The sequence below is a fragment of the Drosophila rhopaloa genome, unplaced genomic scaffold (genome assembly GCF_018152115.1).
Source record: "Drosophila rhopaloa isolate 14029-0021.01 unplaced genomic scaffold, ASM1815211v1 contig_3, whole genome shotgun sequence".
In the NCBI taxonomy this organism is placed as follows: domain Eukaryota; kingdom Metazoa; phylum Arthropoda; class Insecta; order Diptera; family Drosophilidae; genus Drosophila; species Drosophila rhopaloa.
Window position 1 is genome coordinate 2,848,210 of NW_025335123.1, and position 15,100 is coordinate 2,863,309.

General features: G+C 38.7%; 2 protein-coding genes and 1 long non-coding RNA gene across 26 annotated transcripts in view; 2 read left to right on the forward strand and 1 right to left on the reverse strand.

Annotated features, from left to right (window-relative positions):
- Positions 1–588: 588 nt before the first annotated feature.
- On the forward strand, positions 589–3,760 carry LOC108041751. 3 transcript variants are annotated; one of them, XM_044461293.1, is made up of 5 exons: positions 589–736; positions 809–992; positions 1,057–2,427; positions 2,913–3,146; positions 3,410–3,760. In XM_044461293.1, the coding sequence occupies exons 1-5, from the start codon at positions 723–725 to the stop codon at positions 3,530–3,532; spliced, it is 1,926 nt and encodes a 641-aa protein (XP_044317228.1). In that variant the 5' UTR covers positions 589–722; the 3' UTR covers positions 3,533–3,760. The 3 variants fall into 3 exon arrangements, with proteins under 3 accessions (XP_044317228.1, XP_044317229.1, XP_044317230.1); XM_044461294.1 differs by lacking the exon at positions 3,410–3,760 and having other exon boundaries at positions 2,742–3,030; XM_044461295.1 differs by lacking the exon at positions 3,410–3,760 and having other exon boundaries at positions 2,745–3,030.
- A 555-nt stretch (positions 3,761–4,315) lies between these two features.
- LOC108043780 (inositol hexakisphosphate and diphosphoinositol-pentakisphosphate kinase) overlaps positions 4,316–15,100 on the forward strand; it is a 28,600-nt gene continuing 17,815 nt past the window's right edge. For 6 of the 22 annotated variants that reach the window (XM_044461388.1, XM_044461396.1, XM_044461389.1 and 3 more), the window contains exons 1-3: positions 4,316–4,913; positions 13,726–14,158; positions 14,235–14,477. In XM_044461388.1, the coding sequence (XP_044317323.1) occupies positions 4,794–4,913; positions 13,726–14,158; positions 14,235–14,477 (796 nt within the window). In that variant the 5' untranslated portion in view covers positions 4,316–4,793. Of the gene's footprint in view, positions 4,914–5,722; positions 5,826–6,373; positions 6,608–6,647; positions 6,980–11,610; positions 12,869–13,725; positions 14,159–14,234; positions 14,478–15,100 lie in introns of those variants that run through there. The other 16 variants (XM_044461391.1, XM_044461382.1, XM_044461394.1 and 13 more) reach the window with 9 other exon arrangements.
- Positions 7,517–8,460, reverse strand: LOC108039139. The gene is made up of 2 exons (XR_006417715.1): positions 7,859–8,460; positions 7,517–7,800 (listed from the first exon to the last, which is right to left on the reverse strand). It is a non-coding gene; the product is annotated as an uncharacterized LOC108039139 (long non-coding RNA).

A 15,100-nucleotide genomic window follows, 5' to 3' on the forward strand; every position in this document is an offset into this window, starting at 1 on the left:
CAGTGGCTGCTTGTGTGATCGCTCCGTATCAAAATTGGCTCTATTGCGGGTTTAAATGGCTTTATTTCCACAGTTATGGTATTCAGTAAACTGTTGTGTTGCTTAGATTATTTCGTTAAGCTGTTTAAATCTCTTCCATTCAAATTGTACTCCCAGCAATTCAACAACAAATGCAATTTAATATATAAATTAATAATTAATTTACAAATCTATGATGTAACTATTTGTACTGTTTGGTCCCAATGATAGCTTCGACTAAATAAACAAAAGGTCAATAATAATATAATTTTGTATTAATATTTATTATCTGTTGAATCTAGAGAAGACAGTCTGTTATCGATAACTTAGGTAAGGGTTGCATGAACTTCTTTTCTTTTTTAAATTTCCGTTTGAAAAGGCTTTCTCTTTTCTAATATAAAGTCTTTGTAACTGGCTTTTGTAAGTATTTGCTATTGGCAATGGATAAATTGTTAACTGAATTCGAAATAAACAACATCTTAGGCGTAAAATGTTTTATTTGATAAGCTTTTCCAAGGTTTAATTGGCTTTTGGCGGGAAATCGATGGCTCGCGCTGTGCCATCATTAGATGTCATCTCTAATGGCAACTGAAACATAGGAAAAGTGAGCGAAGTTTTAACAAAACAAATAGGTTTAGCTTCCTTTTAAATAGGTTTCTCTACTTTTTGACGTCCCGACCGAAATTCCCCGTAGCAAAACAACAATGGATGCGACTTGGTAAGTACGAGTTTTATAGGTTTCATGTATGAATTCCTGGTTTCGCTTAAACTGATGGTTTCCCTATTTTAGTAAGGCCATGGAGCAGTTGCTGGCGGCCGTGGAGCTGAGCTGCAGCCACAGTGAGGCCACCACGCCTACGGCCACGACCACTGTATCGATTTGGAACACCCCCTCCGAGGGTACTGCCTCCAGTTCTATAGATCCCGCCTCCTTCCGGTTCCGGCTGGATGGCCAGACCATATTGCCACCGCTGGTAAGTTGAATTCTTGGGCAGGGAGTGGCATTCACTCAAGCGTAACCCTCACACGATGTTCCAGATGACGAGCGCCAAGAGACGTGAGGTGCAGCAAGCCCGTCAGATGGCTTTGAAGCTGGAGGAGCGCTACCGCCTGGCCAGACACTCGACGGGAACCGACATGGCCAGTCGAAGGAGGCTGTCTCAGCTACAGCAGACGGAGACCTTTATCTACGACAGCACACAAAGGCAGGCACGTCCCCAAACCCTGGTATTGGATTTACAGCTGCCGACCATACAGGTGGATCCTCCCACGCCCCACCCAGGGGAGCCAGTGAAGAACTCGTCGCCCAGGCGTCATAATCGCATTACCGATCGCATCCTACAGTTCGAGCAGTCGGGACTTGGAAGATTGTTGCCCAAGGATAAGGACAAGGGGATCCTGCGCTCCAGTACAAGTCCTTCGATCGCTGCAGCCAAAAAGCAACCACTGGATTTAAAGGAAAGGGAGCTAATGAGTTCTCCACAGCCAGAGCCAGCTGGCTTTCAGCGCTCCAGGAGCTTCACGCTTGAGGAGCCCTCTCTGGTTCTCGTAGAGCACATGCAGAGGCAGGCCCTGGCTATTAAGCCCAGCAAGAGTTTGGCCAACTTTCAGAGGCCGACCATCGAGTCGCAGGCCAAGCGGGTTAATCGCAGTCCCACCAACACCACCACAACCACAGTCAATGGCAGCTTAGCCAGCAGCAGCTGCTCTAGGAGAGATCGCGAGGTGGAGCGAATAATAGAAAAAGCGCTGGACCAACTTGCTCCCCTAGAGGCAGGCCAGAAGGCAGATGTGCGCAACTTTCTGCGTGACCATCAGGAGCAGATGAATAAGTTGGTCATCCATCAGGAGGAGGAGCGTCGTCGCATGCAATCGCAGTTTGACCTTCAGCAGCGCCAGCTCATCAAGGAATTGTGTGCGAAAATCGACTGTCCCTCGGGCACCGATAATCCTGATGGAATGGTGTCGGAGTGCACCAGTACGGGAGACCTACTGGATGTTACCCATGAGCTCGATGAATTTCTTACGACGGAGGACAGCTGCCGAATGAAGGCGGCTTCTTCCTCCGCTCGAAAAAGGTTGTTTAGTCCGAAACATTCGCAGGGCTACGAATCGGAACCGCAGCAGCGTGGTGAGTCTAGTGCGCTCAGCACTCCGCGATCGTTGCCACTCAGGAACAGCAGTCTGTCCAACAGCAGGCGAAGCGGGCAAACTGTGAGGAAGCGATCCCAAACCGTGGGCAGTAATCCGAGGAAATTAATAGGATCTGCGGTACGCGAGGTGATCAAGTCACCGGCAAAGGCTAGTGGTGGAGGAGGACGACCGAAAAGTTCCCCAGGAAGTGGCAGCTCTACTCAATCGAAAAAGGGCAATGTACCAGCACGGAGCATCTCACCGCGACTGAGCCATGTAAGTGGACCAAATGAATCTTAGCGATACTCTACATCCTTTCCTTTCCGAACCCCAGATGTTTTCACTTTCACAAAACTAAATTTATTTATTTTGAAATTTTGATTAAATCTATTGCAATTTTTATTTTTAAATTCAATTGAATACAAAAACTGAATTCTGCATTGTCTAATGTGAGGACAATTTAAGTTGTTATTAACAGAAAACAAATTAAAATCAGTAAAGTAGTTGTAAAGACAGTGAAAACTGGGGTTGTAGTATCTATAAAATTTCTATTCTATATTCCTATTCTATTATTTCCACTTACCCTAAAGAAGCAGCGCAAGAAGCCATAGCAAATTGGATTGCCAGCTAACCAAGTGCCTTAACAAAGACTGTCTGGAAATCGAGGGACCAAACCTCTAGCACCCGTAGCTAACCTAATTACTAACACATTCAGCAAGTGCCTTCGTTCTCTGTTTAATTCCCCCTTTGATCCTCGCCAGAAACTTACCGATCTGGAGCAGGAGGAGCGCCAATGGGCGGCCTCGCGTATTAATGCCGGTGTGCGGGGATTCTTGGTCCGCCGTCTCTTTGCAACCGAGCAGGTGCAGCGGATTGTCCAGACCATCAGGGACACACTGATATTCGTGCTAAACCTACATTTGGAAACCTGCGGTCATGGCCTGGATGCAGAGGAGCCCGCTAATCTGCGCCTTAAGGCGCGACTGCTTCAACAGGTGGGTTGTTTTCGTAGCCTAGTTGTAAACGGTGCAGGATTACATCATCCCACTCTTAAAACCATGTAGATATTTAATTGCAAATATTGCAAAACTGATATGATATAACTTTTCAAACATATCAAAAATGATATGTTAAAACATTAACTGAACTATTACGATTATTATAATTAAACCATATTATAATTAAACTATCTATGTACATATGTATGGTTGTGCTTGTATGTTTGATTGTCCACTTATTTTCATGGGTTTTCCAACAGCTCTGCTCGGCCAGCCGCACTCTGCACCTGATCTTCTTCCAGACCAGCACAAAGGAGCGCATGGAGATCATCGCTCGGGATCGCAAGCGGATCAAGACCAAGCTCCTTTTAAAACACCGGTGATCCGTTTCGGATTTCGAGGGTTATAATAAAGAGGAGGAAACGATAAACGAACATTCCCAGCCTTAAATTTACTAGCACCTATTATATCAAGTGTTCCTGTTTTCACTGTTTCCATATACTCACAAGACTCAGATTTAATTGTATTTATTCTCTAAAAAAACATCTTTAAAATTACATTTTATGGGATTAAAAAGAAAGTAAGAAATGTCACGCCTGACATTCAGAAGTTTTAAATCTGTTTTTTCTCAAATGCATGAAGAATATAAATATTGTCAAAGCTATTATTTATAATTATTAGCTTCCACACAAAGTAAAATTTTCATCAAACTAACAAAAGTCAAGGAAAATTTTTTTTTTATTTTTATTTTTATTTTTAATGTAGAACTCAAATAATAACGGTTATTTGTCAAGCGGAAAATGAAACTCAGTGAATACGTGTTTTTTGTTGTCAAGTTTTACTAAACCCTTATCTAATAACAACTATTTTTTAATTTTATTATAAAAAAAATAAAATTAGTTTTTTTGTGTTTTAAATACAAATTTTAAAAATTGCGGAAATGTGAAACACATTGCATAGTAGTTGTTTTGTATTTTAAAATATTTACCCAAATAAAAACATATTTACATAAACATTTGTATATTTTGTTTATAAATTAATCATTTCTGAATTTGAAAACTTGGAACTTTCGTTTTGCTGAACAGCTGTTTCGCAAAAGCTCTTCTAACAGCTAAAAGCTCTCTTGGTAAGTTAAGTGCGGTATTTATTGGTTCTCGACCAAACTACGGAATTTTTGCAGCGTGCGGACGTGTGTGCGTGTGCGTGTTCTGGCTCTAAAAAATAATATAAAGCGAGAGAAACCTAATTAATAACAATTAATTATTAGTAATAACCCAACCCGTAGCAGCAGCCCGCCCACCCCTCCACTCACCCAGCTTCCCGCGCGCTTCACCCGTCCACTTTCTTCCTCCCAGCGACGGCAAATTCAGGACTTACCAAATTATAATAAAAATAATAACAAAACAAATAATAAAGCCAAAGCGAAAACTGATTTCGTAACTCGTGAAATCGAAGGACAGTGAGAGAAAAAAAGAATTGTTATTAAAAATATATATACACACTGCTGTTTTAACACGCGGCAAGGTTTGCACGTGTGTGTGCGTGTGTAAAATGTAAAGAAAACAGAGAAGAAAAAAAAACATTGCCCAGTGTTGTTGTTTGCTTCTTATTTAACTTGCACTAACACCATCACACAAGATAACCATGTCGTATACCGAGTTGGAATCGGGATACCAGGATATATCCCAGCAACAGCAGCAAAATCCGCACCAAAATCAGCCGCAGCAGCGAGTCGGCTTCTACTTGGGACTACAGGATGGCAACGTATGCGCTTCACTATATTTTTTACCACTAACACCTATTCTAACAACTAAATTTATGCATTTTTTGATTTTTAAATGCTCTATATATGTACATAAGTACATATGTACATAGGTAGGATATTATGTATCTATGGTGGAGGTTGCTATAATAGCACTGAATGCGGATAAATTCGATGATCTTGATTAAAATTATGGAAAGGCGATTACGAATTTTAAAAACAAGTTTTTGTAGATTTCTGAGATCAGACTATACAAAATATTTTTAAATGATATTTACGAATACAATGTAGAAATGTTGATTAAAAAACAAGTTGTTGGTATTACAAATCACACGAAATAACTTACGTTATTTATAGAAATCAAGAAATGATTGAAATTAATTGTAACTCTAAACTATTATAAATGCTGAAAAAGCCTTAGTATACATTTCTAAATTTTCTGCAAAGAACAATAGTTTTTTAATTTGGAATATAAAGACTGAGTATGATTACAAAATCTTTTTCTATCCTGTGTGCTATTATGATACACTCTACTGTAGATTTTTGCATGCATGGGCTGACCCTGATTTTTTTGCGGGTTTCTTGCAGTGGCAGCTTCTTCTTCGTCACCTCCTTCATTATCTCCCTCTTCTCCCATCCCTTTTATTCAGCTTCTTCCCCCAACAGCTGACTATTCAATGTCAATGCCAAAAGCTTTCGCTCTCCTCAAGATTCTCTCTCTTTTTCTCTTTCCACGCGTGTGTTTGTGTTGTGGTTTTCGAATAAATATTAATTATGTTCTTATCGCAAAAAAATAAAATCGTAGTAAAACCAACAAATGGGCAACAGCTTCGATAAGTTCGGAAGCGGTGGGCGAGGCCCCTCGGCAGGACGCCGTTGGCTGACGCACGTAAATTCCACTCCGAATCTGGGCGGTGCGTGTCCTCCTACACTCGAAAAAAAAGCACCAGATAACCAGAAAAGTTACAACTAAATGTCTTAAATATACCTTAAACTCTGGTTCTCTGGTTTTACAACCTCGTCCTTGTTTCATACTATTAGCGTATATAAAAAAAATATAAATATATATATATTTTTTTTTTAAAGCGATACATAAGTGTTTCTTGATACAAGAATAAACTTTCAAAATAATTGAACTCTTTTCTTTTTTAAATATATTAAATCTTTTAAGAAGGTATAAAATTCATCGAATTTTTCCTCAACTTATTTTAATTTTCTAAATTTAATTTAAAGTCTGTAGTGCTTAGAGCCTCTTCACAGATTCTGATTTCTCATTTGAGATTTTGTCTAATTTTTGCTCAGAAGTGTAAAAACACCTGTCTGAGTTAAAAATTGTACATTTAAAACAGCATTTCAGCTGGCTGACCTGAGAAGACATTAAAAAAGCTAACATCAGAGTGTGTAAACAGGCCTCTATACACAACTGTGTTTAAAATGTGTTATAGTACTTTTAAACTCATTGGTAACATTAATATAAATGTTGATGATTATTTACGTAGATGATTGCACAATATCCAAACAGTTGATTTTCTCTAAGTGCATTGACTATTTCTGTGCGCAGCTCCCTCGTTCATTTTCTGTTATCCTTTTTCTTTCGCCCACCGGCTTCTATTTTTACCGCCCCCTCGAAAATCCAGAGACAGACGTCAGCGAGTTGGAGCCTCTGGAGCCGCGCTCTTCATCGTTCTCCCATCCGGTGATTTTTTAGTTCTTGCACTTGTTTTCATTTTCGTTCTCGTTATTTTGTATTCCTTTGCTCGCTTTATTAACTGATTTTTTTAACAATGTAGTTTTCTTTTGTATTCGTTACGTTTTGATTGTTTGCTCAATTTGCAAGCGCTCTAAATTTTAATTAAATTTTCGGCCTCTTCGCTGCATTAATTAATTACCCAGTTATACCAGTTATTTGTTCAATTTGTTTGTTTTTGTTTTGGCTCTGGAATCTCGGGTGGCCCGATTCATTTCCAATTGCATCTCCAGGTCCGCAGTTAATGTCCGACTTTCGAACGGTGTAGTAAAAGTATCCGCATTGGCTTTCCCGATTGGTTTTTATCCACTTTTTTTTTTGGTGAGCGTTACCAGAATTTTATAAATTTTCTTATAGAAAATTATTGAAATTCAACTGACTGGCGTTATGGAAACTATAGAAAGTTAATAAAGTGGTTGATTAATGTGTTAATCAAAATATATGTGATAGGAGAAAAAGCGGTGACTGGTCAAATTGGTTCAATAAATTGGCCAAAACAATATTGAAATACTACAAATTATCCTTTTTTACTAAATGTGTTATGGCAACAGCTCCAAATTATAGTTGAATTAATAAATATCAAAATATTAAACTAGTTTCGTATTCGATACTTATTTGCAAATAAACAGCGTGCTAAATTAGAAACTATTTTTTTGCAGTTTGTTATTTTCTAATTTAAATATATCCGTCACAACATTTAAAATCAGAAATTGTTAATGCTTGTTTCGATCCTTCCTCGCTAAGATGTGTTTTAATGAATATATAATTATGCAAAAACCCGCATATACGTAGGTAAAGGTATACAAAACTAAATACACTTATGATCAGATCGAGTTTGTAAAAGAAAAAAATGTCTGGTTCGTTGGTATTAAATACCCACCATATTTCCGAGTACATTTTTATTTGTATTGAACAGGTGCATATGATTTCAAGAAAATTCAGCAAACTATATTTGCTTTAAAAGTTTGTCATTGAAGTGTAAGCCTTCAGTTTAATACAGCTAACACCTAATTAAATGTTTAGAACATTACAAATGTTCCGAACACATTACTTTTCGGTTCTGTCAGAAAGTTTTGTCGCCGTAATAAATGACACCTGTATCATTGTACCCAGGAATCGTGATTCAGTTTTCTCATTTCCATCTTGAAATACAAATGGAAGTCTTAGAAAGATACGTATCTCGGAAAGATACATACATACATGTATATGAAAGGTGGTAATTGATCGGGAAGATCATTTCGAATGGCATTTGTTAAAAATCTCTATCGGTTGGGTCTATATATAGAGCAATTATTTACTTGGCCAATTGGCGCTTAGGCGGATTTCTGGGAGATCTTTGCTTCAAGACCCGCAGAACCCTTATCACTGGAAGTCTTATCGGCTCGCTCCGGCGCCCGTTACCGGTTATTGTCGCTGCTCTTTGTGTCGCCCTTGTTGTCTTTGTAGTCGCTTTCATTAACACTGGGCGATCGGCCGGACGTGTACGCTATATAAGGTTGTAGTTAAGTCGTGTCGTCAACAAATGAAACGACGATGATAACAAGACGCCTCCAGCATGTCGAAACAATTACACAAAGAGAACGCGCCCTCTCCATATTTCCCCCACTCTCGGTCTCTCCATGCACTGAAAATATAATCACATTAAATTTAAATAGGTATTACATGTGTATATTAATAGTTACACAACTTTGGTGGAATTGGTTCAATTGGAATCTAATTCCAAAGCAAAACAAAAAGAAAAAAAAACATATTTGATCCTGAAGCTAGAACACCCCTTGTAAATGTATATATATCCCGGATTTATGCTTGACGCACAACCTTTCAAAACGGCCTACTTTGTTAATACAAACGAGGACGGAAGCTAACTTCGGCAAGCCGAAGTTTTAATACCCTTGCAGACTTTGCCGAAGTTGCTAAAACTGAAAAAGTAGCGAAAGGAATAAGATATACATAAATAAACTAGATTTGCGTCGTTTGATGTCAATTGCTTTTATACTGCAAAAATGTCATATAAAAATGGAAAAAAAGGGATACTTTCGCAGCCTTTAACTATTTTTCCTACGGAAGCTATAAGAAATAGACGTCCGATCGGCAAGCGCTTTTACCCTAATCAAGATATGCGTAAATAAATAAGACTTGGAAAAATGTATGTCAGTAGCTTACACACTACGCGAAAAATTCAGAAAACCAACAAATTTGGACCGATTTCACCCTGTTGTTCCTATGGGAGCTGTAGGATATAGACGTCCGATCGTCACGTGCTTTTACCCTAATCAAGGTATGCATAAAAAAATACGATTTGGAAAGATTCATGTCAATTGCTTATATACTGTGCGAAATATCCTAAAAATCATTAAATTTTAACCGATTTCACCGTATTGTTCCTATGGGAGCTATAGGATATAGACGTCCGATCGCCAAGCGCTTTTACCCTGATCAAGGTATGCATAAAAAAATAAGATTTGGAAAGATTTATGTTAATAGCTTTTACACTGCGCGAAATATCTTCCATTCTTGAAAGTTATATCCGATTGTTCCTATGGGAGCTATAGGATATAGACGTCCGATCGCCACGCGCTTTTACCTTGATGAATGAATGCATAAAAAAATACGATTTGAAAAAATGTACAGCAATAGCTTTTACACATCGCGAAATATTCTGAAAAACATAAAATTTGGACCGATTTTACCCTATTGTTCCAATGGGAGCTATAGGATATAGGCGTCCGATCGTCACGCGCTTTTACCCTGATCAAGGTACGCATAAAAAAATAAGATTTGGAAAGATTTATGTCAATAGCTTTTACACTGCGCGAAATATCCTAAAAATCATTAAATTTTAACCGATTTTACCCTATTGTTCCTATGGGAGCTATAGGATATAGACGTCCGATCGCCACGCGCTTTTACCCTGATCAAGGTATGCATAAAAAAATACGATTTGTAAAGATTAATGTCAATAGCTTTTACACTGCGCGAAATATCATAAATTCTTGCAAGATATATCCAATTGTTCCTATGGGAGCTATAGGATATAGACGTCCGATCGGGGCGATTTTCAAACTTGATCTGCGTACACATGTTTTAGGACGATTGTGAAAGTTTCAGATCGCTAGCTTTTAAACTGAGCTCGCAAACGGTATTGAAACAGACGGACAGACGGACATGGCTATATCGACTCCCCTATTGATCCTGATCAAGAATATATATACTTTATGGGGTCGGAAACGTCTCCTTCACTGCGTTACAAACTTCTGACCAAAATTATAATACCCTCTGCAAGGGAATAAAAATTAAGTTTTCTATAATTATACATAAAAAAAAGATTAGCTATACGTAATTAATTTAATTTTTAAATAGCGGATGTAGTATGTACTTGTCTGATTGGCAGCAACTTTTACCCTGAGCAAGGTGTACATAAATAAAATAGATAAATTGCATAGTTTCATGCCAATAGCTTTTATACTGCAAAATTGTCATATACAAATAGGGAAAAAAGGGATATTTTCGCAGCCTTTAACAATTTTTCCTACGGAAGCTATACGATATAGACGTCCAATCGGCAAGCGCTTTTACGCTGATCAAGGTATGCGTAAATAAATAAGACTTGGAAAAATGTGTGTCAATAGCTTATACACTGCGCGAAATATTCTAAAAAACATGAAATTTTGACCGATTTCACCGTATTGTTCCTATGGGAGCTATAGGATATAGACGTCCGATCAGCACGCGCTTTTACCTTGATGAATGAATGCATAAAAAATACGATTTGAAAAAATGTACAGCAATAGCTTTTACACATCGCGAAATATTCTGAAAAACATCAAATTTGGACCGATTTTACCCTATTGTTCCTATGGGAGCTATAGGATATAGACGTCCGATCGTCACGCGCTTTTACCCTGATCAAGGTACGCATAAAAAAATAAGATTTGGAAAGATTTATGTCAATAGCTTTTACACTGCGCGAAATATCCTAAAAATCATTAAATTTTAACCGATTTTACCCTATTGTTCCTATGGGAGCTATAGGATATAGACGTCCGATCGCCACGCGCTTTTACCCTGATCAAGGTATGCATAAAAAAATACGATTTGTAAAGATTAATGTCAATAGCTTTTACACTGCGCGAAATATCATAAATTCTTGCAAGATATATCCAATTGTTCCTATGGGAGCTATAGGATATAGACGTCCGATCGGGGCGATTTTCAAACTTGATCTGCGTACACATGTTTTAGGACGATTGTGAAAGTTTCAGATCGCTAGCTTTTAAACTGAGCTCGCAAACGGTATTGAAACAGACGGACAGACGGACAGACGGACAGACGGACAGACGGACATGGCTATATCGACTCCCCTATTGATCCTGATCAAGAATATATATACTTTATGGGGTCGGAGATGTCTCCTTCACTGCGTTGCACACTTTTGACCAAAATTATAATACCCTCTGCAAGGGTATAAAAAGACACAAGTAGAACTTTAGTCTTTTTTTAATTTTGAAAAAAAAATATATTAATTTAAATATCTCAATAATTAAACATATATTATAGCTTTATTTATGATAAAAAAATATTTATATATTTTAGAAAGGTGATCCTTAAATCTCTTTTTATCAATTGGGTACTAAAAATGAGAAACAAATTATAACTATTCAAGAATTGGCTTGTTATCCGGGATGCAACAGAATCCGAATGAACAGAACGTCAATACAAATTCGGTTATAATTTAAAAAAAAATTATTAGTGAAAAATAAAGCAATTTTCCCCGGGTGTATTTTGCTATCTTTCTCTTTGTTCGACAACTTCTCTTTCTGTTTTTGTCTCTTGGTGATCAGATTCTGCTCCGACTTTGTGAGTGGGCGCACAGACCAATTGGCGCACGCCCTGAAACAATCCGATACGATCCGATTCAATCCCCAGCGATCCCAAGCGAACCGTTTTGTTCAGAACCGTTAGTCAGTTGGCCGCGTTGAACGGAACAGTTGTTATATAGCTGACCTCGTCGCTTTTCGTACGGTTTTAGTACGATGTTTGTTCGGGTTAGGTCATCAGTTTTGGGGGAATTCGCCTGACAAGCACGTACGACTTGGGTTATCGGATTCCCCATTAGTGTTGTCAGCTTAAGATTAATAAAGTGTTATCAAGCTATAAAAGTGCTGAAAATAGGATAACAGTTGCAATAAACCATTATAAACAATTAATATGAATATTTATTAAGTATTATAGCGACTATTACTACTGTTTTTGGCAGAAATGGGAGTAATTTCTCTAAAGTCGGTCACCTAACTTTCGATGTGCCTTATTTTTTTTTTGTAATGTTCAATGTTTTGGACTAAAAATTACAAATACAAATCAAATAATAGTATATACGGTTTCCCAGGATATGTACTTAAATATATGAGTGTATCTTGCGGATTAATTCTTCAATAATACAAAAAAAAACTTCAAATTCAAAATGATTTTTTATCTTCTCAATCTCGCTTTTCCATATAAAAAAGATTGAGCATTAAGCCGACCTTTTAAAATTTATTATTTTTTTTTTTTTTTAAACCATTGCTAACTGCCGAAGAATGCATTAAACTCGAAATAACGAAATTAACTCTAAAGGTGCTTCCTTTAAATCTTAACCTTTTAAAGTTTCGACCTTGAAAGCATTGCTAAAAGTGTTGAAGAAACAAAAGAAAAACCATAGAAAAACGTCAGAGTTAGCTAGAAGGCATCTGAGTTGGCAACACAATGGAGTGGACCTGGTTTAAGGACTGGTGGCGTCTCAAAAAGCTTCGATCGCGTCATCAGCGGCATAAAAAAAAACTCGAAGCAGCCGCGGCAGCCGCTGGAGCTGCAGTAACCGCTGCAGCGGTTTTGCCCGGTTCGGAGTGTGTGGAAAGCGCCGGTTGCAAAGATCCGCATACCAATCGTCGCCACAGTTTGGATGCGGTACCATCTGATGGATCAATAGCTAGACGTCGGCGAGGTCGTGGTCGCGATCGTTTGCGCCGCAATCGCTTGCTGCAACGCCAGCAACGAAGTCAAAGTGCCGGAGTTCGCAGTCAACCGGGCTCGGAGAATCCGATTAATAGAAACCAGGACGACGACGATGGGGAGTACGGGCCATTCAACGTCAGTGATTACGAGGATTACGGTCCGAATCATGGCAGCGACGAGGATAGCGATGACTTCTGCTTCTGCGATGTCTGTATGAATGTAGGTCTCTCTGGTTAGTTCGAAGATATTGATTGATCAGACTCTGAGACGCTAATGAGTCGCCGAACTTGGGGACAAATTGAGCGCTAATTGCCATGTTGGTCGGGCGGCACCTGAACCGGTTTAGTTCAATGTAATTTAAGGCTTTCGTTGTCTAACATTCTTAAATTTTCTAGTAAGTTGTTGTTTTGATTACGAAACTTGGCTTTCGGGGATTCTTAAATAAATGATTCAACTGATGCACGATTATTTTAATACCGCTACTTAACCGCTTCGTTCTAGCTTAACAAATTCAAAATTATATAACCGATTCGTTGCAGGCTTATAACCGTTTCCTAGGACAACCTTTGAAAACTATAAATTATAAAGGTGTTTGTTGTCTTTGCAATCCCGAAGATCTTAAGTAGGTTTCAAAAAGTAAATCAATATGTTTCAAAAAATATTAATTTATAAATATCCCATGATATGAGCTAATGCGTTTCTTAACTATTTTTGTGATTTCAAAGGTTTGCAAAAATTGTATATTAAACAAGTCATTCAAAACCGATGAAAATCACAAGACTTAACATATATTTATTTAATATTAAACTCAGAGTAGCTTAGTGCCACTTTATAATGCCCAGTTGTATTGCCGAGATGAGTAATTGCAATAAATCAAAGCTACCAATTCACTTGGGGCTGGATTTATGAGTGTGTAAAAACATGACACATTTAGGAAACTAAAAATAATAATACTCAAAAGATCAGGGAGGCGAGACTCCAGAGATTCCGCCCGCTGCCTGCTTCCTGCCTGCGCAAGTCGCTGTTTCAATCCGCCAAGCCAACTCATTAATGACCGCTTCTCTCTGTTTTCAAAGGGCGACACGGACTTTGGGGACAGTAATGACGGCATGGACTCCGATACGAGCACCTCGTCCAGCAACAGCAAGCAGGTGGTCGTCGGCATCTGCGCGATGGCCAAGAAGACACAGTCGAAGCCGATGAAGGAGATCCTCACGCGTCTCGGTGAATTTGAGTTCATCAAACTGGTGACATTCGAGGAGAACGTGATCCTGCGTGAACCAGTCCAAAATTGGCCCACCTGCGACTGCCTGGTTTCGTTCCACTCGAAGGGCTTTCCGCTGGAGAAGGCCATCGAGTATGCCCAGCTACGGAATCCCTTTGTGCTGAATAACCTGCACATGCAGTATGATATTCAGGATAGGAGAAGGGTATACGCCATTCTGGAGAAGGAGGGCATCGAGATACCGCGCTATGCCGTCCTCGATCGTGATTCCCCTGATCCCAAACGTATGTATTATATAGAGCAGGGGTGTCGAATGTCGAAGGCCCTACTAATCCTGCAATATGAATTTCTACCCAACAGATCACGAGCTGATTGAGTCCGAGGACCATGTGGAGGTCAATGGTATCACCTTTAACAAGCCGTTCGTGGAGAAACCAGTTTCGGCAGAGGACCACAACATATATATTTACTACCCAACTTCGGCAGGCGGCGGATCTCAACGACTTTTCCGGAAGATCGGCAGCCGGAGCAGCGTGTATTCCCCGGAGTCGAGGGTGCGCAAGACGGGATCGTTCATCTACGAGGACTTTATGCCCACCGATGGTATGCAACTTGCTCATTATGCACCCATGCTCTATGCAGCTGTAGGTACTACCCCAAAACTCCTCCACTTCCCGCTTAGTCCCCACGAATGACGGGAAGTATCTAGGTAGTTGTACCTACATAGATGCTTCTCCGAGTGTACCGATTTTTTTAAATTCAATTAATTGTTTTTTTTTCTTTGTTCGCTATTCAAACTAGTTTCTTTGCTGTTCATTTGCTTTGTGTTCTTTTAATATTTTAGCAAAATCTGACAATGACTTTTCCCTCAAATTTCATTATTAAAATGGTAAAATATTTTAGAAACTATCCATTTTAAATTTTAAACTTTTTTTAGTAAACAATTTCTAAAAAAAAAAAATAGTATATTATTTGTTCGGTTTGTATTTTGGTCTGGTGTAAGATTTAGAATAAAATTATATTTAAAATAATATTAATATTAAGTCATGTTTTCAATTCCCTTCCGCCAGATTTGCGTAAAAGAGACAAAATGTAAAGAATTTAAAAAAACATTTGAAAAAATTAATAATGGATTAAAAAAGAACTGTGTACCTTCTCCATCGCTACCCTTCCGAATACCCCGCTAATCCTCTATTTGCTCTGGCTGTCTGTTGTTGTTATGGCTT